Source organism: Harpia harpyja, chromosome 21 (genome assembly GCF_026419915.1).
Source record: "Harpia harpyja isolate bHarHar1 chromosome 21, bHarHar1 primary haplotype, whole genome shotgun sequence".
Classification (NCBI taxonomy): Eukaryota; Metazoa; Chordata; class Aves; order Accipitriformes; family Accipitridae; genus Harpia; species Harpia harpyja.
The window spans coordinates 18,272,236-18,300,228 of record NC_068960.1 but is presented as its reverse complement, the minus strand read 5'-3'; the positions used below and the strand labels follow the sequence as shown (position 1 = coordinate 18,300,228).

Below are 27,993 nucleotides of genomic sequence, written 5' to 3'. Positions count from 1 at the left end.
CTAGGTATTTCCTGCTTTTCCCTTGTTTCCTTGCTGGGGTTCGGCTAAATCTTTCCTCCTTCCATACCAGCTTCAAGATCCAGCCAGTCCCTTATCTTGCTGAAAGCTGGCCCTGGCAGTCCTTTGCGGGATGCTTTGCCACAGGGGTTCTCCACACCCCTGCCACATGTGGGGCTCCCCCCTGTCCCCGGGTGGTTCCTGCTTCATTGCTCTGAGTGTCCTGTTCCCTTGGACCTCCTTCCATGGCCCCAGAGCTGCTGCTTCCGTGGGACCTGCCCTGTTCTTGCAGACTTGACTTAAGCTGGGGAAGCAAATGAAGGTGGTGTCCTTGCATCTTATCTCCTTTCCTCCTGGACTCTGAGCCCCTCCTGCCTGTGTGACCTCTCCATGCTTGGGACTCGCCCTTGCAGAGCTGTTTCAGGGAGACGGGGGGAAATCTCGGATTTCCACTAACCAAACTGGATGATAGCCAGCAGCCATTGTTTGGAGGAGAGCAGGAGGAACATCTGTCCCTGCTCCTGCTGTGCCTGCAGCAAGGACTCGCACCTGACCAGGTTTCCCCCATTTTCCAGGAAAATTTTGTCTGACCTTTGGTCACTTATCTGGGATTTGGAGAGCCAGGCAGTGGCACTGGAGTCTGACCAGGCTGTTGACTTCTGCAGGATGGCCGGGCACCTCTTGCTCCCTCCCTGGGCACATGCCACCCACCCAGGGGGCTTGCAGAAAACTTGCTGTGAACTCCTCCAGCACCCTGGGGAGCCTGCACTCCTTGTCCTGTGTCTGCAAGCCCTGAGGGGCTCTGATAAGAAACCCTGGCCAGGTGCAGCACGTGCTTTGGAAAAAACATACTTACAAGATGGGTTGCGATAGCTCCAAAGGTTTATTTGTCTGCTATGATTTATCAGGTAAGTGACGTGTGGCTTTCTGTACCTGCCTACACTTGCTAGTGCAAGGAATGATTAAAGTCAGTCATCTGTCCCCTTCCCTAAACTTACTGGGGAGCTTGGGGGGCTTTTAGGATTTCTTGACTACTCCGTGGCAGGAAGATGCTTTGTTTTGTCCCACTGATGAGTCCTGGCCCTGGCAGGGATGCCCCTTGCTGTGGGGAGGGCTCCAGGCTGGGGGTGCAGCTTTTCCCCATCCCAGAGGCTGAGAGATGTTCATGCTGCCGATGGGAGCTGGGAGTGACCGTGCTGACTCGGGGGCTGCTATTTAAATATTAGAGGACTGAAATATTTCAGTTTGAAGCCTGGGGAGCCAGTGCCCATCCAGCATCACCCAGGCACGGCTCTCCTTGCTGCGGCAGCACCAGGATGGGCAGCTGGAGGTGGTGGCAAAGCTGGACTAATCTGGGGTGGCCACAGAGCCAGAGCTCCTGCTGCTGCCCCGGGGAGCCTGGGACAGGGCCAGGGAGGTGGCAGGTGAGGGTCCACGACCGGGAAGCAGTGTGTCCCCTGGGAGGGGCCAGCACACCTCAGCAGTGAGCAAAGCTGTCCTCGGTGGTGTCACGGAGGTCCAGGCCTGCCATGGCTGGGGGATGGAGGCAGGTGAGGTTGTTGTAGGTGTAGATGGGGACGTGGGCATCATCCCCTTCGGCCACAGACTGCACAAAGCGCGGGACCACCACAGGGTGCTGCAGGGAGAAGTCCCGCAAGCCCTTCAGGGAGCAGTTGCAGTGCCAGTTGTTGCCCCCCAGCCACAGCTGCTCCAGGGCAAAGGAGGTGCACAGGAAGCCCACTGAGAAGGTCTCCAGTGAGTTATTCCTCAGGCTGAGGTACCGCAGGTTGGCCAGGGGGGAGATGATGGTGTTGTCCAATGTTTCCAGCTGGTTATGGGAGAGGTCAAGCCAGAAGAGTCTCTGGAGGGGGCTGAAGGTGTCCTGGGAGATCTCCAGGAGCTGGTTGGAGGAGAGGAAGAGGTACTCCAGGTTGCTCAGACCCACAAAGAGCTGGGGTGAGAGGTGGCTCAGCCTGTTGTGCTTCAGGTCGAGCTCCAGGAGCTCATGCAGTTCGCTGAAGCTTTGGTCTTCGATGATGGAGATGGCGTTGTGCTGCAAGAAGAGCCTCCGCAGGCTGGAGAGGCTGGAGAAGGTGTTTGCCCGGATCCTGCCAAGGCAGCTTTGCTCCAGGTGGAGGCTGTGCAACTTGGTGACCCCCTTGAAGACATAGTCGGGGAGGACCTTGATGCAGTTCGCAGACAAGTGCATCACTGCCACGTTGTACAGCCCCAGAAATGCCCCAACCCTGATGTCTTGTAGCTGGTTGTTGTTGAGGCTGAGGACCTCCAGCTGGCCCAGCCCGTCAAAGGTCCTTTCCGCCAGGCTCCGGATCCTGTTGTGCCCCAGCTGCAGCTCCTCCAGGAACTGGAGGTCTTTGAAAGTCCTGGGCCTCAGGCTGGTGATGGAGTTGGTAGACAAACGTAGGACGTGCAGGCTCAGGAGGCCCAGAAATGTGTCCTCGAATAGTGAGACGAGCCGGTTGTGGGAGAGATCCAGCCACCGCAGGGACTTCATGCCCATGAAGGCACGGGGTGCAATGGCATTGATCTGGTTGTGATTCAGGTACAGCTTCTGTAGCTTCTGCAGCTTGACAAAGATGTTGATCTTGATGCCTTTGAGTGCATTCCCGCTCAGGTCCAGCTCCTTCAGCTCAGTAAGGCTGCAGAAGAGCTGGTGCTGGAGGTAGGGGAGCTTGTTCCCAGCCAAGATCAGCTCCCTCAAGTTGGGTAAGTCATGGAAGACCTTGTCGGGCAGGACCACAAGCGAGTTCCAGCCCAGGTTCAGATACCAGAGGTTGGAGAGCCCGGCAAACAACCCTTCCTCCACCTTACTGAAGTAGTTGTTGTTGAGACTGAGGGAGACGAGGTTCTGGGTGTGCAGGAAGGTGTGAGGAGCCAAGTGCTTCAGGCGGTTGCGTTCGAGGTGGAGATGGTAGAGGCTCCGCAGCCCATGGAAGGCGTGCTGCTCCACGGTGGCCAGCTGACTGCTCTGCAGGTCCAGAAAGTCCAGGGCCGAGAGGTTCCTGAAGGCAGCAGCCGGCAGCAGGGTGAAATTATTGCCGTCCAGCCAAAGGGCTTTAGCATTGGGGGGCACGTCCTCGGGCAGGCGCGTCAGGTTGCGGGTGCTGCAGAAGACATTGAGCTCCTCGCTGTAGTCGTCCAAGCTGCAGGCACAAGGGCTGGGGCAGCGTGGGGGGTCTGTGTCCCCCTGGTCCTTTGGGGTGTCCCCCCCGGGGGGCTGGGAGGCAGTGGCCAGCAGCAGGGCCAGGGGGAGCAGGAGAGTGACGCCTGCTGTGGGGTGCAGAGGAAAGGGGACACTGTCAGTGTGGGGCCATGGCTGCTCTAGAGGACCCCCCTGGGACCCCCTAGCTGGGTGCCTGCACTGCCAGGGGCGGGGGGTAGAGGGGTCAGTCCCAGCCCATTGCGCACACTGGGCAGCTGCAGGAGGTTTTGGAGGCTGGATCTGCCCTTGGGAGAGGGTGCAGAATCGCCCCCCGATCCTGCCACAGCTCAGACCCCTCAGGTGCATGGACCCCCAAAATTTCTCCTGCCTTTGCAGCAGCAGCTTCTCCCTTTCATGGGGGAAGGCCCCCAGTCCCCTCTCCTCCTTCCTCCCGAGCCCTCCCCACATTAACTTGCTCTTCCTTGCAGCTGAGGGGTCTCAGTGCTGCGGCCCCTGCCCATCCCTGCAGCCCCCATCCAGGTTTGGGCTCTGCCCAACAGTGCCTGCAAGGACCCCAGGCAGCACAGGGGCTCCCCAAATGTCTTGTTAGCAGTGGAGGGGGGAGAAAAGCTAAGGGTGACTTGAGTGCAAAGCCCCAGCAGAGTTTTAGCATCTCCCCTTCCAACCCCCTGCCCTGCCTGTCCCTCCCGAGCTGGGTGAGCGGGCAGGTTACCCTGCCTTACCTTTGCCTGCGCTCATGGTGGCGGGCAGGGCAGTGCTCCCTCTCCGCTGTCCGGCCCCACTGACTGCGCAGGGATGGATGGAGCAACCACCTTGACGCCTGTCCAGCTGCCTGCCCAGCCAGGCTTAACCCCACCGCTGCTGGGACAGGAGGTGGGCTGAGCCCCAGGGACAGTGTGGCTGGGGTGAGCGTCACCTGGAACAGGCTCCCTGCTTCTCTCCCCTGGTCTGTAACTGCTTTTATGGCAGCTTGGGGATGGGGAGATGAAAGGAGGATGCCCAGGAGGACAGTCTATGGTAGGGAGGGTGGTCCTGCTGGAGATGGGATTTGTGTGGGCAGTGAGCATGGAGGGCTGGATGGAGCAGCCTTGCAGGATGCCCCACGGCTGTGCCCTGGGCTCCTGGAGATCCCTGAGCAGCAGCACTGACCCTTCCCTGGGTGCCTGCCCTGGCCTGCCAGGGCTGCCCTGGGCTGAGCCCTGGCAGCAGGTTCTCACACTGCATCGGGACCCCAAAAACACATGCTGGGGCTTGCAGCATCCACATAGCACAGGGTCTTAGAGGTGTGGGGATTACCTTTATGGAGAGATGGGCTGAAATGCCTGAGGTTTTATGGTGATACGTGTGGGAGACGAGTTGAAAAATGGGACAAAGCTTTGCTCTGTGTGACAGTAAAAGCCTTAGGGCTGAACCCACAGACCCCTCCTGCAGGTATATCTTGCCTTGTGGGTGGAGACAGTGCTGGGAGCACTGCATGCCACTCGGCTCAGCACTTTTGTGCCACGGGGAAGCAGAGAGCAAAGCCTGGGTCCCACTTGCAAGGCGATAGCTGTGAGGGTCTCTCAGCTCCTTTGCCAGCCCCATGTGCGGTGGGATGATGGTGGATGATGCTCCGGGGCTGGCATATCATGCTCTCTGCCTGGCAGCTCATCAAAACCACCCTGGGGAGGCTGGTGACCTCGTTCTGTGTCCCAGGTCATTTCCCCACTGGTGTCCAACACAGCTTCTACAGAATCTTTTACCAGTTTCCAGGAAAGAGAAAAAAAAAAATAAATAAAAAGCCACTTCTGCCCCAGTGAGAGTAGCCCTGTGGGCCAGTGGCTGCCAGCTGGAAAAGCCATGGCCAATCCTTCCTGACCTCCTGGTAGCCCTGTTCCTCCTTGAAGATGCACCAGGATGGGGCTGGCACCGTTCACATCCATGCCTCCAGGAACAGGCCTCTCCCACCGGTGCTGAAGCTCTTCCCAGCCCTGGTTCCCCCTGTGCCAGTCCCCAAGGTGGAGATGGTGCAGGGATGCTCTCCACCACCAGTTCCGTGCCATGGGTGTCCCCACCATGCTCCCACCTCACCCATCCCCATGGGAGCCTGACATCTCCTCCAGTTCCACAGGGCACATCTCAGTTCTTCACCACTTAACTCAGGCAGTATTAAGCAACCTTCTCACTGGCCAAAGCAGGACTGTGCCCATGGGAAAAGGTGTTGGAGAGAGACAGCCAGGCTCCAGCCTTGCAACCGAACTTTCCCACAAGCACTGTTTTGTCCCTTTCTTTTTGGCCCCAAGCGGCTCTCTCCTCCCCCTCTATTTTAATACTCTCTTCTGGGAAATTATAGATCAGAAGGGAGAAATGAGAGATGGAGATACATGCACCCACTAATAGGCACTAAGCACATATTGACACAATGTGTAATCAATCTGGAAGCTAAAAAGAGCTGAACCAGCACAGGCCAGGCAGCCAAAACCCACAAAACCTCTTTGGGAAGTTTAAACGAGCCCTACCTGTGGCTGGGAGTGGGTTTATCCCTGCCTCCAACAGCCTTCTTTCAGGGAAAATATCAAACGAGCTGTGAAGGGAAAATAAAGAGAGTAAATAAGCAAATCCCTTCCCAACACGGTTGCAGTGCAGGGAGGAGCTAGACCCAGCTCCACCTTTAAAGCTCCTTGAGGGCATCTCCTCTAGACATGTCCCACTGCCTGCGGCAGGAGATGCTCGGACCCTGTGGCACAGTTGGTCCCTCCAGCATTACCATGAGCCTGCCCTGCTCACTGGGACCTTGCGCCTGCCCGGTGTACTGTGGCTGGCTGTGGGGACCTCATTTTGGATCCTCACTATGGATGTCCTCCTCCCACCGCAGCCCCGGCCAGCGTGAACCTCCCCAGCTGACCCCCCCATCATTTCAGCTCTGGCAGCTAATCTCCCTGGCCGGGACCAAAGTCTGAGCTGCCCCACCTGGTTGCCATGGAGAAGGCTGTAATGGTATTAGGACAAGCAGCAAAATCATAAAAAAAAATAGCTTTTAAACCTATTTAAACTCTAAGGAATCATTACCTTCCCCAGCAGCCCTCCCATGCCTGCAGGTCCCTCCTCAGGGAGCTCCCCCCATCCGTTCCTGAGGGTAAATGCCACCAGCTGTCCCTGGCTCCTGTTCTGTCCCCAACCGCATGGGCTGGCTGAGCCCAGGAGGGACTGGTACTGGTGGCCCTGCCAGGTCAGCCGGAGCTGGGGAGGCTGGTGGGACATGGGGAGCTCCCTGGTCCATCCCCACCCACCCCAGGCGAGTGGTCCAGGGCCAGCTCTGGGTACCAGCAGGGACAGCACCAACCTGGCTTGAGCCCTGAGGGCAGCAAGGATGCAACATGGGTGGTGTTGTCACAGCTGAATTAGGAAGTATTTTTAGCAAATCTTGCCAAATATTGTCCCCATGTGGAGAAGAGCATCTCGTGTTGCCAGGGCAACCGGTGCTGCTGCTCCTCATCCCGAAACAAAAATGAGTGAGCCCTCATGCTGCTGCCCAAGAGAGCCAGGACATGGGACACCAGCATCACAGAGCTTGTGTCACTCTCTTGGGGACACCTGCACGGACCAAGCTCCCTCCTGGAGACACCCTCCCAGCAGAGTCAGGCTTTGCCTGGTGCTCACTGGCTGCCCACATTTCTGGTCCTCCTGGTCCCCACCTATTGTGCTGCATCATTTTTTCACTCAAAAAGTCCCACATTACTGGAGATGGGGACCTGGTAGTGGTGGCAAAAGGTTTTGGCAGCTGCTGGCAAAAAGGTCTCCATTGGCATCTCTGAGTGTCAGGTCATGCCCTGCTGCGTCTGCAGCAGGCTCGTACAGGGAGTTGGGAAATGCGGCTGATGTGCTGGTGGCCATTGGGGATGCTAATTATCACCCTGGTGGCCCATGTGGCCCCGTGAAACTGTGTCACCAGCACCAGACTGGCCGGGCTGGTTGGACTGGGGGAGGTGAGGATGTCCCTGAGCCATGACTCAGGGTGGCCAGGGCCATTGCTGGAGGCACAGACGGGAAATTTCCCAAACCCTGAGTTTTGGGGGAAAAGGGGAGTCTCTGGGAGCGGGGGGTCAGAGGCGCACAGGGACAGGGAAAGGCGGGAGAGCCTGTCCCAGTGATGGGCAATGGAGGTTGCAGCCTGGTCCTCAGGGTACCCGGCCGGTGGCATGGGGCAGGAGCATGGCCGAGGGGCCGCATGCCTTCCTCCTGCCTGAGGTTGCACGGCCATGACCGCCCCCACTGACTGCTGCCAGGCTCTCCCTGCCTGCCCCGTCCCAGCCCTCCTTCTCAGCCCTGCAGGGAAGCACCTGGAGATGCCAGAGGGTGACAAATGGATGGCATGAGCTGGCATGAGCCGGCATGAGCGGCAATGGCCGCTCGCAGCCCAGCAAACCCATCATCTCCTGGGCTGCATCACAAGCAGCATGTCTGGCAGGTCAAGGGAGGTGATTCTCCCCCTTGACTCTTGTGAGACCCCCCCAGAGCACACGTCCAGCTCCGGGGTCCCAGCACAAGGCAGAGCTGGACCTGTTCAGAGCGGGTCCAGAGGGGACCATGGAAATGGCCAGGGAGCTGGAAGAACCTCTCCTGTGGAGAAAGGCTGGGAGAGGTGGGGTTGTTCAGCCTGGAGAAGACCTTCCTGCAGCCTGTCAACGTATAAGGGGGCTCAGAAGAACGACGGAGAGAGGCTTTTCACCAGAACCTGTGGTGACAGGAGAAGGGGCGATGGTTTTAAACAGGCAGAGGGCGGATTTAGCTTGGCTTTGAGGAAGAATTGTGTTGCGGTGAGAGCCTGGAGGAGGCTGCCCGGAGGAGCTGCGGCTGCCCGGTCCCCGGGGGGCTCAAGGCCCCGGACGGGGCCGGCGCAGCCCGACTCACCGCCGGATCCCACCACCGGGCACCGCGCGGCCTCCCGCCGCCAGGGGGCGCTGCCGCCCCACCGCTCTCCCCCGGAAGCGCCCGAGCCCGTTGCCCTGGAAACGGGACATGGCGGTACTTTGACTAGGCCCGGCCCGGGGCACCGGCCGCCTTCTTCGCAGCGGTGCGGGGGGAAGCCTCGCCGTCCCGGCCCCGCTCCCCGGCCCCTTCGCTCCCCCGCAGAGGCGTCGCCCCAGGAGGGGCCGCGCAGGCCTCGGCCCGTGGCAGCTCCCCGCACCCGCTGCGGCTTCCGCACCGGCAGGCTCCCCGGGCGTGTGGGCCCACCGGGGTGCTCCGCTGGCCGCCCAGGGGGTGTCCGCTAGATCCAGGAGCGGATGCAAAGTCGCTTTGCAGGTGCTGGAAGCCAGATGGAGCCAGTCGCTGTGTTAACGCTGGGCTGAGCCCTGCCGAAGCCTCCCCAGAAGGCGTGAAGGCGGGCGGCTGTTCCCTCCGCTCCGGGCTCACCTTGAGGGCCAGGGCCCTGGCAGCGTGAGGTGGGCGTCTCAGCCAAGGGCTGGCAAGTCTGGCTGGTGCTGGAGGAGAGGTGAAAATAAACAGCAGGCATCGGTCTGGTGGGCTTTGTGCTTGAAATCTTCAACCAGTTTCCTTTTGAGCTGCTGTGGATTTGGGGAGGGTTTTCACATCTTAGACCTGCATCCCGGGTGAGAGTTTTGTACGTCAGAGCTTGCTGGCAGTCCAGCCACCACGTCAGCTGTGTTAAAAGTGTCCTTGACAAGAAGAGTGAAAGAAAAACTCAGCACAGAGTTGGCATTTCAGCTCTTAGTGGGGTTAACAGAACATATACTTTTTGTTTGGTTTTGCTCTGGAGCGGTGATGGAGATTTTGGGCTACAATGACACACTAAAACTTCATTCCTCTGCCCGATTTTGCTATTTGTGGTGTCAGCTAGGACAATATTTGCTTCATATTTCCAAACCACAGGAAAAGAGGTCACTGTCGTTTCTGGTGCTCGTACAGCACCTGCCACAAAGGTGGTTTTGCCTGGGTCTCCCAGGCACTGCAGGAGCATAAATGATACTGTGTATGTGCGTGTTAATTACTCTTATATTGCCATCTGCCAGGTTAACGGGCACCCCCGTGGCTCAGGGAGCAGCCGGCTTTGCCAGCATGATGGGATGGGCTGTTTGCCCTCCTGAATCGGGCATCTTGGGGTCTGGGCGCGCCACTGCTGGGGCTGTAGCTGTCTGGGGCAGCGGCATGAGCCAGCCTGCACGCATCCCTGGACCGGCGTGGGCTGGGAGTGCCTGTCCCTGGGGGGGCCCATGCGGGGCTGAGGGCCAGCAGGAGACAGCATGCGCCTGGGGAGCAGAGCTGCAGCTCAGCTTCTTCCTGTGCTGGAGCGCCCGCCGTAGACTTCCAAGCCCCCCCAACCCACCCCGCCGCTGTGGGTGGTATGTGAATTTGGCTTTCTGCTCAGCAGTGGGTGTGAAGAGACTGTGAATTCTCATCAGCACTTTCGTTATCTTAATAAAATTACTTCAGGTCTGTTAAGTTCTTTTGCAGAAAAATAAGACATAATTGCATGTTGCATTAGCTTCTCCTTCCCCTGAGCCCCAAAAGAGCTCATACCCTGGGTTTCACTTCCATGGCCATTCGTGAAATCCACATCAAGAGGCTAAGGGATCTTCTCCAGGAGCCAGGACCAGGTGAGGAGCTGGTAAACTCTGCTTAGCACGGAGCTTCTAATAGGATGGCCCCTCTCCTTCTTTCATCCTCTTAGCTTTGACAGATACTAAGGAGTTTTTCAGAGCTATGGTCTCTTTGAACGTTATATTGTTAAAGCTTTTCTTCTGTAAGAGACAAGTTCTTACCTAAACTCACCCACTCTACAGAAATAGCAGTGGTAATAAGCCCAAAATGAGGAGATTAAGAACCGGGATTCGTTTTACCCCATGGCTGCTGTTCCCCAAGGGCTTCCAGCATTATCCACCATGTCTTACACTCTCCATTACCCTTGCTTTTACGTCAGAGACTCTGTTTAAGTACTTTTAGCTTTGCACACACTTGGGAGTTGTCTTGTTTGGGCCTGAGTGGTTGCAGTTTGGAGTCAGTGGCAGTGTGTAGACCAGCACAATCCAGATTTAGCACTGTCTGGGCTAATCAGAGTTTGCTTCAGTGCATGCTTTCCTTTGAAACTTCTATTTTTCCACATAATGTCTCTAATGCCAAGTGATAAATTGGGGAAGGTCTTTCCTGTCACCAGCTGTAGCTTGGTCAGAGCTCAAAGATCCTGGTACCCTTTGGATGGCTCATTGACACAGGAGATACCAGGACTGTAGAGATCAAGAGAAAATTTCCTGGAAGCAAGATGATGTTAGATGCTACTGGATGGTCTTGGAGCAGATGGTTGGATTAATGGATTAATTAATGGGTTAATCAGATCTTAAATTCTCTAAATATCCCTGCAATAGAGATGGAGGCCATCCCTACAGCTGGGTTTTGGGAACAGTCCATAATATAAACGCAGTGGTACCTTCTAGCTGGCAATATAGCTTCACTGTGGTGTCTGCTAAGCTTGTTTCAGTATCTGCTGTGTGCTGTCTTGGGAATATGGAAACCTCCTGACAAGCATTATTTCTTTTCCTCTGACAGCTCCTGGGGTGGCTGTAATAATTGGCTCCACCTTAAAATCAAGGTGGATGCCACACCCTCTAGTAACCGAAGTTGATAGCAACATAGCTTGTGCTGGACCTCGAGGGAACAGTTGCTGCCGTAGAGATCCTTAGATCCTTCCTTTGCTCTTCAGTCGCTGCCTGCCTGATGATACCTTGCAAAGATCCTGGCCTCCAAGCACATGGATTCTGGAAGTGTTGCAGAGAACGAGAATGTAAGTAGTTTGACAGAGCACATGCAGCATCTTGCTAAGGAAAATAAAAGTATGAAGGTCTGTAGCCCCTTCCTGGGTCATGGAACCAGTGCTGTACAAATGAAATGATAATTGCAGGAGGAAAATGGCAGCTGAAAATCCCATCTACAATCTGTTCAAGCTCTGAAAAGCTGGATATGCTGTGCTCTTCCACCAGCACTGCAGTGGGAGAATAGCATGGGGGAGAGGTGGGCTCTGCTGGCTGGCACCAGCTGTCAGAGCTGTTGTGTGTCTCTAGGTGCAGCTGCAGGATAGGAATGAGAGGCTGTACCGGCTCGGAGACCTGCAGGAGAGAATGGGGAAGCTGGCTGGCTCCAAAACAGATTTGTCAGCCAGAATGGTCTTCAGTGAAGAGGAAAAACTGAAGGTAAAACAAATACTTTGGGAATCAGAGAGAACTGAGCTGTGAAGCCGTATGAGGCCAGCTGATAAGGAGTGGAAAATCTGGTGGGAAATGTTGGGGCCTCTTTCTAGGGGGTGTGTGTTGTGCTCAAATTCCCCAGCGCAACCTGTTGAAACAGTATGTTGGCCTCAGAATCAGTCCATGGCCTTTATAATGTCCTTTCTCTCTCCTAGATTTCCAAAGACCTCGTTGATCTCCAGATCGAGACAAACAAAATGAAGGAGCAGTATGAGACAGAGAACTTTGAACTGAAAAATATGGTATCCAAAAGTTCGAAGTAGCTGGTTTCAGCTCTGACAATACCTTTATCCAGAATTGCAGTTCGTTACATATCCATCTTTACTTTGCCTGGCATATTCTCCTGGCTTTAGCTAGAGCAATGGATTCCCCCTCGACACCCCAGATACCATGAAACTCGCATGAAGCTCATCTCTCTTTAAGTCATAGCGTGCCAGAACCTGTTTGGCCAAATAAATGCCCTGTGATCACTGCTGGTCTCTGCCACAGTCTAATTCTGCTGTCTCCCCTCTGCAGATCCTGGCCCTGGAGAACCGCGTGCTGGAGCTGGAGCTCTGCAGTGAGAAAGTCACTGGGGAGCGAGATGCCTTACGGGAACGCCTGCATGCTCTGGAGACCAGTCGGAAGGAGCTGGCGGATGAGTACATCATTTTGAAAAGTAATTACCTGGCCCTAGGCAAAGAACTGGACCAGGAGGTAAGACAGGCTGCAGTGTTCATTCTGGTGTTCTCGACTCCATCTCACAATTACCTGATCTACAGACAGCTTGGTAGGCTTTGGGTTGCGTATCCACATCACAGCTCAAATCCAGTAAGGTTTGTCAGCTGTGAGACAGCATAGCTTGGGCATGATTTTGTTTTCAGGGCCCAGGGATTTCATGTAACATGGTCACCTTCTAGCAGGGCTTGCAGAACCTGCCCTGCTCAGCAGGGACAGTGCTGAGCCCACGCTGACCCATGCGTTCTTCTGGGCACCCTGCTGTCAGAGTCTTTCTCTTTTCAGATCATCCCAGATCCCCGTCACTAGCAGTAACGAGGAGGTCACTGCGGGGCTGGTCTGAGTGCACGTCGCAGGTCCCTCTGACTGCCAGCATGCTTTGTTTCCCTTTTTTCTGCATGGCTTGCGCAGGCTGCACGTGAACTGATTGTAGTCGCTCTCATTTCGTATGACGGCGGGAAGGGGCCTGGAAGTTTTTGAGGTTGGCAAGTTTATAAAAACACTGAATGTAAGCAAGTTTCTGATTGTTCCCTAAAATATAGTAGATTTCCTGGTGACTGTTAGCTTAGCAATTATTAACTAAAGTCTTTTGGACCCAGATTTGTGTATTTCTTTGGCAAGAACAGCTACTTCAATAGACCTTCCCTTCTTCCCACCCTCTCCCCCTCCTGCTTCTCCTTTTTGAATTGGGTTGAATGACTGACACCCTCCTGCCTCCCTCCCCCAGCAGATAGTTTAGCTGGTTCAGCCAAATGACCTGGTTTACCGTGCTGGCCCTGTGCAGAGCTGTGATGGGAAGATGTGTGGCTGGGACCAGGCATGCTGGTTTTGGCACTGCCCAGTCTGTCTTTATGGTGAGCATTGGTCTGCAGAGCTCTGGTAGACAAGGATACGAGATCATGATCATCCCATTGCAAATAAGTAAGTTAGTGACCCTTGTGAAGCTATCATTTGTCTCCCGTAAGCTGAGAAATGGAAATTTCTTACAAGGAGGCAAGCTCAGCTGCTTGCAGGGGTGTGAACCTGCCCTGTCGTCCTGCCAGAGCACAAGGCAGAGCACATGCAGCTGACTGCCAGCAAGGCAGCACGCTGCTGAGACACAGTACTGCCAGGCTTGCGGAGGAATAGCTCAACGTTCAGCAATCTTGGTTGCTTCTTGTCCCCAAGGGGGTGCAATATGTTTGTCAAAAATTGGATTTTCAGGTGGCTGACATCTCTAAATGATGGGTTTAGCAGGTTAGCAGTAATAACACACTGTTTTCACATGGATCCTGGAATGTTTCAGAGAGTCAAAGGACATGGATTCAGTTATGTGCCCGGATAATATCCTGAGGAAGTGGTGGAGCAGGGTCCAGAAGCCAAAGCTGAACTCCTTGGTTGTAATCAGTAGGCTGAGGGTTTTACCCCAGTTTCTTGGCTCCAACTACCGAATGTCCCTGCCTGAAGCGAAAGAGGCTCCAACTTGGCAGGCTGGGACTTGTCGTGGCATGGGCCTCTTGCTCATTATTTTCCCAGTGTGGACTTTCCCAAAGCAAATGGGAAAAGCAGCCTGCGGTTCTGCCCCCTCCCCTTCTCTGGCGCTCTTCTGGGGAGACAATGAACCATTTACACATTCCCAATTACAAGTGCTACTTGTGACCTTGCCAATATGTTGTCATGGCTGCTTGGCGCAGAAGCAGCTCGGCGAGCTAATTCACGGTCCCTTGTACGGGAACAGTTAGAGCCTCTGAATTGTCACGGCTCCCATTGTACGGCTCGATTCACACATCGCCCTGTGTCTGTCCCAGGCAAAGGAGCGCGGCGGAGCTGGCCTTGACTGTCCCTGGGGAAGTGCCTTCCAGAAGATGCCAGTTAGGCACTTTGTGCCTGTTTTCTAACTCACTGTAAATTCTTCCTTTTCAAGACTCTGACCTTTTCTCGACTCTGCATTTCCTCCTCCTCTTTTGTTCAGCAGGCTTATGCCGTCTGCAGCGGCGGCACAAAGTGAGGCTTTCGGAGGGAACCCAAATGGCTGCAAACTGGTTCCATGCCGGGGTTTTCCCTGGAGCCAGGCCAGGCCTGGGAGCATAGGGGAGGCAACGAAGCCCATCGCAAACCTGGGACTGCCTCTTTCTTTCACTAAGCTGGTACTTCTGCGCTTGTGTGACCCCCTCTGATCAAATTGTCAGGGCTGACAGCTGCAGATGGATCGTTTTCGGTTGGGGAACAAGCAGCCTGTCTCTGCGTAGCTGTCAGTTTTCACAGCTGTATATCTCACCTCTTTGTCAGCCTCTTTTCTCCTCTCCTCTCTCCCTCAGCCCACCCTGTGCTATCTTTTGATAAGCTATTCTCTCCACGGATGACTCAGATGACCTCTGCCTCCCATCCTCCCAATTCACTGCCATGGTAACAATTACTCAAGCTTGTCCCCAGTCATAAACCCCATCAAAGCTTTGTTATCTACATAGAAACCCTCCCGTGAGACATGAATTCCCCCAGTGTTCCTTCCAGATCACCTGTAACAGAGCCTTTCTCATTCAGATCCTCTTTATCTTTTGGAAATGTGTCACTTCACACCAGCATCGCTTTGAATCTCACTGCCTACACGGTGCTGTGGGCTGGCTGCTGTTGGAGGGATGCATTCAAACAAAACTGGAATTAGCTGGGTGGCGTCAGCCTAGATGGATGGAGATTTGGCCCTTCTCTTATATTATGGAGTCCAGCACTGTTCAGAGCCATTGTATGGGGAAAGACACGCCTGAAGTGTTGGGAAGTAGTGTGGAGGGTACAGGGTTAGAGTGAGGAGGGAGGCTGGAGGTCAGGATGGAGAGGTGGTAGCAGAGCTGTGCCCAGGGCTGGGCTGGCACCAGGATCTGTATCTGAATGCGAGACCGAGATGGGCAGAGGGAGTAAGGTTACATGTGAATAATCCTGATGCCTGGTGATGATACCCTGCATTTCCATGAGAATTAGAAAATCACTGATATCTTTGGACATATGAGAGAGAACTAAAACTAAAACTTGCTTTCAGGAGGGGATGTGAGTGCCTGCCTTGTGTATGCACCAAGAGCAGTGGGTATGTGCTGAACAGACAGCATGTGGAGCTGGAGAGGGAGGATTTCAGAAGCTCTTTCCTTCTTGTTTGACCTGGCAGGTCATGAAGAATGAAGAGCTCAGCCAAGAGCTGCTCAACCTGGCCAATGCCAGGAGCACCCTTCCCCACACAGAGAGCAACCACTCCCCCGCCGTGGCCAATGAATCCTCTGCTGAGCTGGAAAAAGTGAGAGCAATGGTGCATCGTCTCTCTGCTCGGAAGGTGAAGGTAAGAACCTCTCTGCCCTCTTGCCAGCTCCTTGGTGAACAGGGATCTAACAGGCACCTTCTTCTGTCTCTTACAAAAAACAGTCAGAAGATGCAGTTGCCTCTGAATGTGAGCGGCAAAAGCTAGAGAGAAACGTGAGTGTGGTGGGGGTCTGCTGCTGGATCCTTGGGGAAGCAGAGGGGGAATTTATTCCAACCTTGGCTGGCACCCCCTGGTGCTAACTTGCATTTTGTGGATGAGCTGATACCTTGATTTATTTTAAAAACTTTTTTTAAGCTGTGCAGTTGAAAAATGAGACTAGAATAACTGCAGATCTTGTGCAGGCAAAAGCTGAAAGAGGGCAGCTGTGATTCCCTTGGTCAGTACCCCTGAGTGAACAGAGGCAGGAGTTTAAAAGCCAAGATGTGCAGAGGATACTTACTTATTTTCTTCTTAATGATACTTGAGAAAGATGGGGGTGATAAAGCACCCAAAACTGAGAGCACAGAAATGCTTCCTGCCTCCTTCCCATCTGCAGCCCATGCAAAACCAGCTTGGGCTCCACCACCAGCTCCTGCTGGGAATTCGAGTATGAGAATTTCCCTTGGGAGAGCAACACGTGTGCACCTGCATGTGCCCTGTCTCCAGATCAGACACTGCTTGTGGTGTGCCACAGAGCACTGGTCACTCCCAGTTAAACCTGTCCTTTCCCCAGTATGTCACTGCTCAGCTGGACTTGTTCTCAGCTGGAGGCTCTCCTCACTTCTTCCCTGTTCACAAATCCCCCTCTTAGCTGAGCCCCTGTCTCATCTTCCTCTTCGTTTGTCCCTCAGTTGCCTGGAAACCAGGCTCACATAAAAGTGGAGCTTGAAAAACTGAAGAAAACCTATGATTTGCAGCAGCAGAAGCTGGAAGAGAGAGTGTAAGTGTTTGAGGGCACGTGCTTCTGTTTGGCTGGGCATTTATGCAGCTCATTGCAGCTGAATTTGATCCTTGGGAGCAGGAGAGGAGGCAGCCTGCCTTTGGTGGGGTACAGGGGGGGAATGATGATTCACCCTTGGAAGAAGTGAGGCCTGGAAGCAAAACCTGATGTTTTCAAGGCTCTTAAGAGGATTAACTGTCTGCTTAAAAGTCGGTGGTGTTTAGGCACCCAATTGGCCTATGCACCTTTGAAAATCCACCTTCTGTGACATACACAGCAAATGTGTGACAGCCCAGAGATGAATCCAGCCCTAGCCCTTAACCCCACAGTGGTTCTTCCACCGACAAGCTGGGATGGGCTCGGTGTCCTGGCAAAGGCTGCCACAGCAGGGACACTGCAGAACTAGACCCTCTGACAGGGGAGGACATTCACTTTTGGTTGTGAGAGCTCTGTGGCCGCTGGTTGGCATGCATCTGGGGACTAGCAGCTGCAGAGAGATTTCTGTCATCTGGTAGTGATTTCCTTCTCAAAGCTGGCTGTATTGGACCTACAGAGAAGTTTGGGGGTTTAAAATAAACACACCTTCTTCCTGTGTGCCCAGGATCGCGATGGGGAAGGAGCTGCAGGAGGCAAAGGGAGCAATTGGAGACACCCAGCACAAGCTGGTGGAGCAGTCAGCGGTAAGGGCAGGCTTCCTTCCAGCCCTCAGCACCCGGTCTCCAGGACTGCCCCTGCTCATCCACTCCTCCTGGGTGCCATGTGCTTCTCCTGGAGCTAGCAGGGGGTGGATGTCTTGTATTGAGGTACTCTGACACGTCTCCCTCTCCAGGGAGTTTGTCATACCAAGGTGCTCCTCCCTGTGCAGTTTCCTTCTGTAGGGATGCACGTGGTGGAAGGTGCTGCTTGCTACAGGTGGTGGGAGGAATTTTGTTCACTGATATTTAGAAAGAGTTGGTGAAATCACCGGCAGGGGGGATTGCAAATGACAGAAGGTAGCAGGGGAATAGAGACTATAAACATTTCTACTGGGCTCCTGTGAAAACCCAGGACCTTCCCAGCTCTAGTGAAGCTGAATATCTGGAAATTAAGTCCCCCATCTCTTCTGGAGCTTCTTAGTGCCCCTTGCTTGGCTGGAGGACAAGGGCAGCAATGAGCGTGTTTGCTGTGCCTAGGTGCTGCTCACCTCCCAGAGCCAGCTCCAAGAGGTGGAGGCAGAGAACTCCCTGCTGCAGCTCCGGCTGAAGGAGCTGAACGAGGAATACCGCTCCCGGCTCGCACAGTACATCAAGGATGTGGCGGTGGGTACCCCCAGCCCCAGGGGCTTTCCAGGCCTGGGGAGGTCTCTCCATGCTGGCTGCCTACTTTTTGCAGGCTGCTGCTGTTTCCCTTCCTCGCTGGGCTGTGGAGCAGAGCAGGCAGTGGGGCTTGGGGAACCATGCTTGCAGCTGGAAGGGGGCTCTGTGCCCTTGGCTTGGCCTGGGGGAGGAGATGCCAGCCCCCCTCCTCACCCAGATTTCCTGTATGGCCACACAAAATGGTCTGTGAGTTCCTGCTGGGAGTTTTCTTGGTCAAATTACTTGGATTGAAAGATCCTCCTATTTACTATGGCTGCCTTCCAGTTGGCTTCTAATCTCCATTGCCCTGACGACTTCCCTGGGCAGGCCAGGCAATGCCACTTCTGGCTTTGTCGCTGTGTCCATGGTGACTCTGCTGCTGTCCCCACAGGGAGCTCTGCCAGCCTCCATGGTCGGCTACAGAGCCGTATAACGCCAGTGCCTGGGACCCGCTCCGAGAACAAGCACCTTTGATGTAAAGTAGGGCTCAGAGAGCATGGTGAGGACTCCGCACAAGGCAGGTGTTTCAGGCAGGTTCAGGCATGGATATCTGATTATATTGAGCAGTGAGACTGGGAAGAAATTTCTTTCTGCCCCCCTAGGTAGCAGTAAGCAAGAGCTTCTGTGCTGGGAGAAGGCTGGTACCAAAGAACACGGTGTGGTGATGGATCAGGAGACTAAGCAAAGGAATTTTTACTATTAAGAATAGTCTAATTTCTAACAGAGCAATGTTGAAGCATCTCCTAGCTAGCAGAGAGAGCAGGACACAGTGGAAAGAATACAAGACTAGAAATGGTAACTCCTGATGCCAACTCGTGTTTCCCTAGTTGGGTCACTGATACAGTACAGACGCCTTCTCTGTCTTGAAGGGCCATAGTGGAAATTAATTAGTCTTTCCTGCTCTTTGAAAATGGAAGATATGCCCTACTCTCTGTGCTGTTAGCACAAATATGCCTGGCCCTTCTCTATGGGAAATGGGCTACAAGCCTTAGGGAACAACTTGACCACCTCGATTTCTTTCTCTGTATATTTAAAGGACTACATGGACAGCAAATCCAGCAACGTAATGGGGCCTAGCAAAGCCCCAGCTGATCGTGCTCCTATGAAACGCTTTGTGGACAGCATGCTGAAGGACATCAGGGCTTCCTACAAGTCTCGGGAAGAGCAGCTAGCTAGAGCAGCACGTGGCTACAAGAAACGCATGAAAAACTTGGTCAAGAAGCATGAGAACCTGCTGATTGCTTACGGGTAGGGCTAAGCCAGGGTCTGGGCTACCTCTGTCTCTTCAGCTTATTGCTAGGGACCGAGTGGAAGTGCCCCATAGCACCCAGACCCCTGGCCGAGAGGGAGCCAAACAGGGCTCCTAGGTGGAGCAGAGGATCTGGAGTGCATGTTTATCTCCCTGCTCTTGACAAGCCAGGAGCAACATGTCGCCAGCTGCACCTCAGGGTGCTCCTGACACTCTGGAGTTGCTTTGCACTTATGTTTCTCCTGTGTAAAATTTAGGGTGAGAGATTGATTCAGCGTTGGATGGTGTGGAAATGCAGAGGTACCACAAATAACTCCTGCCTCCCAGCCTGTCCCTGCAGTGCTCTCAGCTCTGCTCCACAGCTCTCTCAGCAGCTTGGGCTGTGGGAAGCAGCACAAATTCGTGTGGTATAAAAGCCACAAATAGCTCTAGGACAAGCTCCCCTCAGAAACACTCCCAGGAATATTGCGCATACTGCTGGGCTCTCCCACTTATCCTTTGCAGGTGGACTAGCTCTCGGTGGCCAGAAGCCAGCAGGTCCCGAGCGAATGGTACCTCCACCAGCAGCAGAAATGCTCAGTGTTGTTACCTAACCAAAACTACCAGGGACTAACCCCTCTGACATGTTACAGGCTCCAGCGAGAACAGATCCGGTCCTTGGGCAGCAGCGCTATGGATTGTGGCCCTGCCGAGCTCCACTTTTCCATCACAGACCCAGAGCTGCTGACAAACACAACCCGGGAGCTAAACCGGCTGCGGGAAGATAAAGCAAAACTGGAGATGCAGCTACATGAACTGCAGAAGATGGTGGCTGGGCTGCTGGCTTTCTGTGGCGGTGAAATGGAGGTGGTGGGGAGAGTCCCACAAGCGATAGATTCAGCCCCTTCCTTGGGCATTCCCTGAGGGTTTGCTGTGCCTGTGGCACAGGCAGGGGTAGTGCTTGCTTGCTTTCTCATTTTGGGAAGAGGCGGGTTGTCCAAGCAGTCCCCTCGTTGCTTCAACCCTGCTGCATAGGGGTGAGTTACAGTTAGATCCAGGAGGCTGGGCAGCCCCATAGATTGGGGTCGCTGAGCTCTGGGAGGACTGAGGAGTAGCAGATGTTATGGGAGAACTGCCAGGCCAGCAGACTCACTCACTGCTAAAAGAAGAGGTGAGTAAGGGAGGATAGAATGGGGCTTTCCGTTCTTGAATGCCTTTGCCTCAGTGTGAATAGCTAACTGAGCAGGAGATCGCAGTCAGAAACACGCCAGTCAGCTCCATGTCCTCCCACTGGTTCTGCCTGGGCAGAGACGTGTCTCTTGATTTGTGCGAGATGCATTTATTTAAAAATTCAGAGGACAGGAGACCTAAACCTTAAGATTGTACTGGACATCACTTCCTTGCCAGGGCACTGGTGGCTGTTAGAGTGCTAGGATATGTTGTGCCACTTCAAAGTGGCAGCGTCTATGGTGAGATTGCAATGGTTTAATGCTTAACAGGCATACTGTTCTTCCTTTGCCTTCAGAAAAGACTGAAAGAAACCTCTGCCTTTCCGCTGTCTCCTGAGCAGTAAGTGCTGTTTGTTTCTCGGGATGTTTGTAATTCTGAATTTTCCTTGCTGTATGGATTGAGGAGTCTTTTCTGCTTTACTTGGAGACAGTAATAAATAGGGAGAAAGTGAGCTGACAGGGACTCATCCGAGAAGAAAAGCCAGCTGTCGTCTCAGTGCAGCGTTTCCTGCGGTGAAATGAGTTGGTCATTTGGGCCTTGATCCAAGAAAGCTCTTAAGCACATGTTTGATTTAATTATGTTTTTAGTCCCACTGATCTCTTTAGAAGATGAAGTTAAGCATACGCCTGAGTGCTTTGGTGGATCACAACCTGAGAAAGGCAAGTGAAACACCACCAGTTTGGGATGGTCTTGTTTCTCCTCCCTCCCAATGCAGAAGCTGGGCTGGAACCCTTAGGTGACCCTGTACTGATACCTCCCTGGCTTCTTGATATGCCCTTTATTTGCTCATTTTTGATGGGTCTCTTCCTCCTGCTTCGTTATTCCATTGAAACTCTATCAACTATAGCTGTGGAGAGGTGGAACAAAGTGTAGGAGAAATCTGAGCTGGGATTTTTCAGCCTTTTATATTTATGTGGTAGCCTAGAAAACATGTCAGGCATTTCATTAACTGGATGCCAGCACTGAGGAGTTGGCCAGTGCCTGAACCACTGGGCTCTGGAGGAGTGTCTCAGAGAAAAGCTTGAGCCTTAACCAGGCTCTGCCATGTTTTCTGCACTGAAAAGTAGTACTAGTCCTTGAACAGATGCATTAATTTTGGCAGACTCACCAGAGGAGCAAGACACAGAAAAAACAGAACCTGAATTTTAGTGATGCATGTTGTTGTTATGGGGTTTTTTTTTTAGCTGCCAAGAGAATCTACACACTTCAAATACTTGTTTTCTGTGTGCTGATGGATTTATCCATGCTGTTACCTTGTTCCTCTCGCTAGAGACATGAAGCCCAGTGTTACCACAGCACTTCAGCTATAATTCCTGCTGCTTCTCATCTTTATCAGCTGTGTGGCTTCACTGTTTATTGTTCCCTTTGCTTCTGCTCCCATGAAATCTTAGCCATGATTTCCCATGTGCCTGGTCTGGGAGGCTGCAGCCACCAGAGGGAACTCTGGCAGTCGCAGCAGAGCCGCTCTTGAGCACAATGCATTCCTCCCTTCATACAACCCAAATTCCCCGAGCATCAGATGTGACCTGTATTTTGCTTATTCAGACTGGGACAGAATAGGAAGAACTTTCCCACGGCTGGGCTGCACAGACAGCTCACCTATCGTGCTCGGTGACCAGAATGGGCGGGTTTGTGCTCCGAAACATGAAAAGCACCAGCGTTTGGCATTGATCACTCTCTATTTCCATCACATTCAGTCCTGCAGTGTCAGGTTAAGGACTCTTTCTGCACGGAGTCCTCTGATGTATAAGTGTTGATGTGAACTTGGAACAAACCCAGCTGTCGCAGTGGGGAATCCCAGGTTGGCAGAAGGGCTGTGACTCTCGTGCCTGGGCACAGGGATGGTGCCCCATGCCCTGAAAAAGTTTGGGGCATCGGGAGAGAAAAGGTTCAGAGCACTGACATTTATGGTTGGATGGGCACGAGTTGTGTGCAGCCGCTGAACAGAGCTGGGTGACCTGCGGATGGGCTGGATTTGAACATTTAAGCACGATCAGAATCTGCTTTTCTCTCCAAGGCAGCTGGATGAGGAGGGCTGGGCAGAGGTCAGGAAGCAGCTCCGGGAGTTTGCACACACCACCCAGGTAAAGGTCTGGAACAGCCCATCTGAATAAAAGCTTATCCCTTACCCACATGTCAAAGATGTGCTGCCCCAGCCGGCTGCTGCCCTGGCGTCAGTGTGCTGCTCCAGGCTGGAGCAGGGAAGCTTTCCATGCAGCCTTGCTGTGGCTTCGGCCTCAGCCCACCAAGTGACACTAGCAGGTCCCCGGCTGGTGCTGTATCAAGGCTGTACTGTCCCTACTACCAAAAGGAGGAGAGCAGCCCTTATGGCTGCTCACTGCTGGACTATATTGCTCCCTCCCATGTTTCAGCACAAGCATCTAGGCATCTGTATAACGAATTGGCTCTGTATTTGACCTGGTTCAAGTCTAGTCTGAATCTGAATCAGCATCCTGGTCTGGGTGCAAGGATATTTGCACTGCACTTGGCAATGGGGTGGCCCAGAGCAGGAGGGAGATCTCTCTCCATTTGCAATGCTTCCCTGCAGCACCCACGAAACTGTGGTGATGCTCGCTGAGAACGGGCTTGGCTGAGGTGGGGTTTGCTGTCCAGCAGTGATGGCAGCAGTGAGAAGAAGGGTTGGTGCTGGCATCCCTGCCACGCTGACTGCCACACACAGGGAAAAGGGCTTTGGAAACCAAGCAGAGGTTGGGTTTTCTGTGGTAGACAAGGCTATAGATGTGCTACCAGCCTGCTTCCATGTCATGCCTTCCTCTGTCCACAGTGACCTAAGAAGTGCTTCACTGTTCTCTGGTCACGTAAAGCCAAACACCTAAATTGTGTGTATCTTTATGGCCAAAAGAAGGGAGATGCCGTGGCTTAGAGGCTGGAGCACTGCACTGGGAGCAGGTCCTGCTCCTGGCTCTGCTGTGCATCTCAGGGGTGAGCTCAGTCAAGCACCTCAGATCCTCCTGGCGACACAGGGACTGTGCAGTTAACTTCGGTAAGCTGGTGATCTACTGTCCAGAGACACTGTGCAAAAAACAAATGTTTTTTTATCTAAAAGGGAAGGTCACTTCCCTTTGCAACAAACTACTCGTAGAAAGGCATGAAAGCTGTGTCCGAGTGTCAAATCTAGCGACCGCTCTGCCAGTTGTCTGTGAAGTTTCTGGGGGAGTAAATCATGGCTTGGCAGGCAGGGGTTACTACGTGTCCTGGGGTGGCCCTGGCCGCCATGCCTGTGCTCTGGTCAGGGACGGCTGCCTGATCCATCCAGCCGATGCCCTGGAGCAGTGGTGCCTGCAGAAAGCTGCACTATCATCACCAGGCTCCTTTCCCCAAGCGCATCAGTTTTCAGTTGCTTCTGTAGCCTAATGCCAAGTGGCACTGGAGCTGAGTGATGGGGAAGTGGTCAGTCTCGCCTGGCAGAGAGGGACTGAGCAACTTCACTCCCATCTTGCAGAGCTCACCGTTTTCTCCATGTTTCTTTGCCCTTCCAGGAGGATTTGGAGCATGAGAGAAGCCAGCTGCTGACTCGGGCAATTGTGGCAGAAGAGCAGGTGTCGGAGCTGCAGGAATACATAGATAAGCATCTTGCAAGGTGAGATGGTAGGATGCCCCTCCACGTGTTCTCTGCTTTGTGCTCCAAGTTTATCTCCCAGGCTAATTGCTGGCGACATCGCCATGCCCGCCACGCTGTCAGCGCCTGACCTCGCCCCTGCTTTCCCACAGTGCTGCCAGCATGGCTGATGTCCTGCAGCACGTCCAGCTGTGACGGCAGCTGCCACCATCCCTTATTCTGCAGGGCAGGGGGACAGTGTCTGGCCTGCCCAGCCGCACATCTCCTTCCCTGTGTGCTCACCCATCCTTTGGAGGAAGCTAAGAGAGTGGTTGCCTAAAATCTAAAGCCTTCCAGCAGCACCTGATCTACGGTCTTCTCTCCCTGATTCATCACGCCACAAAGCAGGGAGAACAGCTGCTCAGACAAGGAAGGGCGAGAACAAGCAGGGCACGTCTGTCAGAGCAATGGTCCAACTGCGCCTGCCATAACTCCCCAGCCAGCTCGGCTGTGAACTCGGGTCAGACTCGCAGGCTTGTTGCTGGTACCATTACCTGGCAGAGCCAACAAACACCTCTTGCTTGGGAAAAGGCTGTGGTTTTCTACCTACCGGAGCTCAGTTCCCAGCGTGGCTCAGTGCCTGGGCTGGCTGCTCTGCATTAACTGACACTGCATGTCCTTAGCACACAGCAAACGCAAGGCACAGTGTACGTTTAAATGGATCGCTCAGGATTGTAACTACATGGGCAATGACAGTGCCGCTTCCCCATTGCAGGTACAAGCAGGAGATCCTCCGGTTGACGAAGCTTGCTGGCAGCGAGGTACCACGCACGCTCAGTGCTGGGGCGGCCGATACTCACTCGCTGCCCAGAGCCAGAAGGACTGTCAGCCACAAACCGTAGCTCTCCACCACGGCTCTGAGGAGCAGTAAAATTGTAGGAAAGAGCAGGATTTAAAAGGAAGGAGCTTTCTGTTGTATGGACTGGCTGGAGCAAGTATCCTTCCCTGGCTGAGAGCTGGGAGGCACAGCAAGGGAAACCACATGGGTGTTCTCGGTCTCAAATTCACAGTACTAAAATGAGACAAGACAACTGTGTCTCGTCTATCCTCTGACCCCTCAGCTGTAGGAATTCTGCTGTTCCCTGAGCACATCACGCCTCGGGACATGGGGTCAGGTTCCCAGGCAGCTTTTTACTGTGAGGCTGCAGGGACAGGTTCCCGTTCCTGCGATAACATTTCTCCTGTGTCAGACCTAGACCGGAGTCCAAGGGCTAACTCTGCTCCTGCCTTTGCTCCCCTCTCAGCTTCTAAGAGATAGGGCCAGGGCTGGTTCAAGCTAGACTTTGGTCTAAGAAGTTAGTCAAAAAGAGGATGAGCTGCTCTTTTATGGTGGGAAAACCTTTTTTTTCTCTGTGTTTGAGTGGGAAAGGGAATGTTATATAAGGTGAGCAGGGCCAAACTGATCCTTCAGTGGGAGGTGAGCTGGACAAACTCCCTCGTGAGCTGCCTTCAAAGGGACGGCAGAGCAAAGCCTGAGGCTGGGAGCAGCACCTGCTCTGGCTCCAGGAGCACCCTGCAGCTCAAAGGCAAAGCAGTAGTCTCAAGGGAAGAATGGACCAAATGTTTATTTTGAAAAATTAACTAGAAATAAAGTAGCAAACGTACAGAAAGAGGCACTGGAGGTTTAGCCCTTAAATCCTGTGGTAATTCCAGGATTTCTAGGTCTGATTTTCCCCTCCCTTGCTTCCCCCAGACTGCCCACTCTTTGGAAAACAGAGGGACTGCCACCCTGCAAGTCCCTGGGAAGAAGCCTGGCCAAGCAGCCCTCTCGCTGCTGTCCTGAGCTGAGCCCAAGGGCTGGAGAGGCTCTGACCCCTACCGCTGCTGACCCTTAATGCCAGGCTTAATGAGGCTGCTGTTAGACTGGGCTTCCCTCTGCGAGGCTCTGCGCTGCTCGCCGCACCTCCTTCATGTCATAGGCCCAGACTTGCTCCAGCCCCTGCCCAAGGGTGCTGGCGGGGGTCCAGGAGGGGAAGGGGAAGCGTCCAGCCACCACCCGGGCTTCGTCGGGGAGTTCTGCAAGGAGCTTGGTGGCTAGGGGAGGTTTCTGGGGAGAGAGAGACAGCCACGGCCAGGTGGCCTTAGGAAACAGTCACATAGTGGCAGTGCCACCAAGCACCGCAGGGCAGCTTCTCGGCATGGCTGATGGGTCCCAAGCAGGCAGCATCAACCAAAGACCCTTCCAAAATGTAGGGCTGGTACTACCCCTGTGTATGGTTGGGACTAGGACCAAGTAACAAGTGATAGGATGAGAGGAAACAGCCTCAAGTTGTGCCAGAGACGGTTTAGATTGGATATTAAGAAAAATTTCTTCACTGAAAGGGTTGTAAAGCGTTAGAACAGGCTGCCCAGGGAAGTGGTTGAGTCACCATCCCTGCAGGGATTTAAAAGACATGTAGACATGGCGCTCAGGGACATGGTCTAGTGGTGGACTTGTCAGTGCTAGGTTAACAGTTGGCCTTGATGATCTTAAGGGTCTTTTGCAACCTCAATAATTCTATGATTCTATAAATTTGAGTGGTGCTGAGCACCAAACCGCTCACTTGCAGCAATGCCCGCTTGGCCTTATTTTTTTAAGAGTCTTTGCCACTGTCCCAGATTATCTCTCTTTTCTAAGAAAACTCTCTCGAGCTCGCTCAGAACAAGTCAGGGTGCAAGGGACCGACTTACCACGCTGGGGGCCAGGAACACGATCACATTGTAGCAATCAGAAAGATTCACCTTAAAAGAGAAGGAAAAGGGGAATGAAAGAAGCAACAAGCAGAGAGGGAACAGAGGGGAACCGTTCAAGTGGCCGAATGCCTTGCGGGTGATCTTCTGAACCTCAGAGGAAGCAAAGATACCCCACAACGTGAACGACGGGGATGTGTTGGTGTGACTGGGAGCTGGATGTGAAAGCAGGATCTCTTGCAAAACACCTGCCTCCAGCATCATCCCAGAACCACGTTCCCTGCTGGGTTTTCTCTGGTCAGGCTGCCTGATGCCAGCTTTAGCAGCATGTCTCTGAAGGCCACCATGTGTCAGCAGCACCCAAGACCACTTCTCAGAGCTGCTGTAAGAAGGAGCGCTGCTGCCTGCAACACCAGCAGCCAGCTGGGCTGCCCAGGCTGGCATTCCCCTGAAAAGAAGGATGGTTTTTCTGCCTCCTGGGAGCAGCGTGCGCTATGGAAGGAGCAAGCAACCATCAGCAAAGCCTGTCTGGAGATGCAGACCAAGGCCTGGCCCTGCCCTAGCTATGGCCAGCACAGAGCATGGCCAGACCCTCGGGACGCTGTTACCTTCCACAGATCTTTCTTCAGGAAGGAAACCTTCCCGTGGTACCCAGCCTTCCAGGCCCGGTAGTTGGAGAGACACAGCAGCCAGGGATTGAGTTCATAGCCAACAGCTGGTCTGAGACCTTGCTTATAAGCCTCTACCACCTGGAGAGAGAGAAAGAGTTGCAACTAAAACGAACCTTGGTGATGAGTTCGGGGGACAATTTGGGGGGCAGGGGCTGTTGCCCAGCTCCACTCGCTCCCTCCTGCTGGCTCGCGGGCAGGGTGACCTCGGTCCTCGGCACCTTCTAGGTGCAAAGGCTCTTTCCTCCTGGAATGGTCATTCCCACCCTGCTCACTGCATGTGATGTCTTCTAGGACCATCTAGGACCACCTAGGACGGTCCAGGACCACAGCCAGGAGCAGGGCAGCAGCCGGGTGGGGGGGCTCCCATCCACCCTCCTGGTAAGCGCAGCCCCCCTCCCTGCCCTTTACCCATTGCAGGGCAGCCCCAAGCCGCCCCGCCCCACCACCCCTCTGCTCCCCCTTTCCCCCCCTTACAAGCCGTCCATCTCCCGATCCCAGATCCACCGTCTTCCCCGTGCGCCCCCGCAGCAGCTCCAGGGCGTTCGCCACTTGCTGGGGGCCGGAGGGCTGGTAGGGTACCTGGGGGAGAGGGGGGCCGTCAGGGCCGGGGGTCCCAGCGGGCCTGGGAGGGGGCACAGGGCGGGGGGGGGGCAGCGGCGGTACCTGGAGCCGCAGGGGGACCCGGCGGAAGCCGGGCATCAACAGGACGGCCCAGGTGGCCCAGGCGACTACCCCGCTGGCCACCGCCAGCTCCAGCAGCCCCCGCCCGCCCAGCTCCCCCCCATCTCGCCGCCCCCACGCCGGTTCCCCCGGCTCCTCGGGCTCCATGGCCGCCGGAAGGGGTGGCCCCACCGCCCGGCTTCCGCCGCCGCCGCTCCCCGCCCCGCCACCGGCCGGGGAGCGG

At 54.3% G+C, this 27,993-nt stretch overlaps 3 protein-coding genes across 7 annotated transcripts; 1 reads left to right on the top strand and 2 right to left on the bottom strand.

Moving 5' to 3' along the window:
* The first annotated feature begins 24 nt into the window (after positions 1 to 24).
* On the top strand, positions 25 to 25,301 carry CCDC78 (coiled-coil domain containing 78). 4 transcript variants are annotated; one of them, XM_052772876.1, is made up of 16 exons: positions 25 to 905; positions 10,724 to 10,958; positions 11,236 to 11,364; positions 11,574 to 11,660; positions 11,935 to 12,114; positions 15,269 to 15,436; positions 15,520 to 15,570; positions 16,249 to 16,337; positions 16,939 to 17,017; positions 17,510 to 17,635; positions 18,708 to 18,919; positions 19,553 to 19,727; positions 20,425 to 20,468; positions 22,147 to 22,213; positions 23,630 to 23,730; positions 24,464 to 25,301. In XM_052772876.1, the coding sequence occupies exons 2-16, from the start codon at positions 10,926 to 10,928 to the stop codon at positions 24,588 to 24,590; spliced, it is 1,668 nt and encodes a 555-aa protein (XP_052628836.1). In that variant the 5' UTR covers positions 25 to 905; positions 10,724 to 10,925; the 3' UTR covers positions 24,591 to 25,301. The 4 variants fall into 4 exon arrangements, 2 of the variants coding, with proteins under 2 accessions (XP_052628836.1, XP_052628835.1); XR_008232822.1 differs by lacking the exon at positions 25 to 905 and adding an exon at positions 8,294 to 9,777 and having other exon boundaries at positions 19,553 to 20,468; XR_008232823.1 differs by lacking the exons at positions 25 to 905; positions 15,520 to 15,570 and adding an exon at positions 8,294 to 9,777 and having other exon boundaries at positions 19,553 to 20,468.
* On the bottom strand, positions 862 to 3,985 carry IGFALS (insulin like growth factor binding protein acid labile subunit). 2 transcript variants are annotated; one of them, XM_052772861.1, is made up of 2 exons: positions 3,904 to 3,985; positions 862 to 3,285 (listed from the first exon to the last, which is right to left on the bottom strand). In XM_052772861.1, exons 1-2 carry the CDS (start codon positions 3,917 to 3,919, stop codon positions 1,475 to 1,477), a joined length of 1,827 nt encoding a protein of 608 aa, XP_052628821.1. In that variant the 5' UTR covers positions 3,920 to 3,985; the 3' UTR covers positions 862 to 1,474. The 2 variants fall into 2 exon arrangements, with proteins under 2 accessions (XP_052628821.1, XP_052628820.1); XM_052772860.1 differs by having other exon boundaries at positions 862 to 3,288; positions 3,904 to 3,964.
* Positions 25,289 to 27,917, bottom strand: ANTKMT (adenine nucleotide translocase lysine methyltransferase). The gene is made up of 5 exons (XM_052772561.1): positions 27,753 to 27,917; positions 27,564 to 27,668; positions 27,027 to 27,167; positions 26,419 to 26,469; positions 25,289 to 25,795 (listed from the first exon to the last, which is right to left on the bottom strand). The coding sequence occupies exons 1-5, from the start codon at positions 27,915 to 27,917 to the stop codon at positions 25,607 to 25,609; spliced, it is 651 nt and encodes a 216-aa protein (XP_052628521.1). The 3' UTR covers positions 25,289 to 25,606.
* Positions 27,918 to 27,993: the final 76 nt, after the last annotated feature.

What these genes read in the sequence shown, in the direction of transcription:
- ANTKMT (XM_052772561.1), bottom strand. Translation starts at nt 27,917, where the DNA reads ATGGAGCCCGAGGAGCCGGGGGAACCGGCGTGGGGGCGGCGAGATGGG. An exon ending in TGAAGAAAGATCTGTGGAAG is followed by an intron (nt 26,470 to 27,026) that starts GTAACAGCGTCC and finishes TTCTCTTTTAAG; the next exon opens with GTGAATCTTTCTGATTGCTA. An exon ending in TGTTCCTGGCCCCCAGCGTG is followed by an intron (nt 25,796 to 26,418) that starts GTAAGTCGGTCC and finishes CTCTCTCCCCAG; the next exon opens with AAACCTCCCCTAGCCACCAA.
- CCDC78 (XM_052772876.1), top strand. Translation starts at nt 10,926, where the DNA reads ATGGATTCTGGAAGTGTTGCAGAGAACGAGAAT. An exon ending in TCTCTGCTCGGAAGGTGAAG is followed by an intron (nt 15,437 to 15,519) that starts GTAAGAACCTCT and finishes TACAAAAAACAG; the next exon opens with TCAGAAGATGCAGTTGCCTC. An exon ending in AGTTTGCACACACCACCCAG is followed by an intron (nt 22,214 to 23,629) that starts GTAAAGGTCTGG and finishes TTGCCCTTCCAG; the next exon opens with GAGGATTTGGAGCATGAGAG.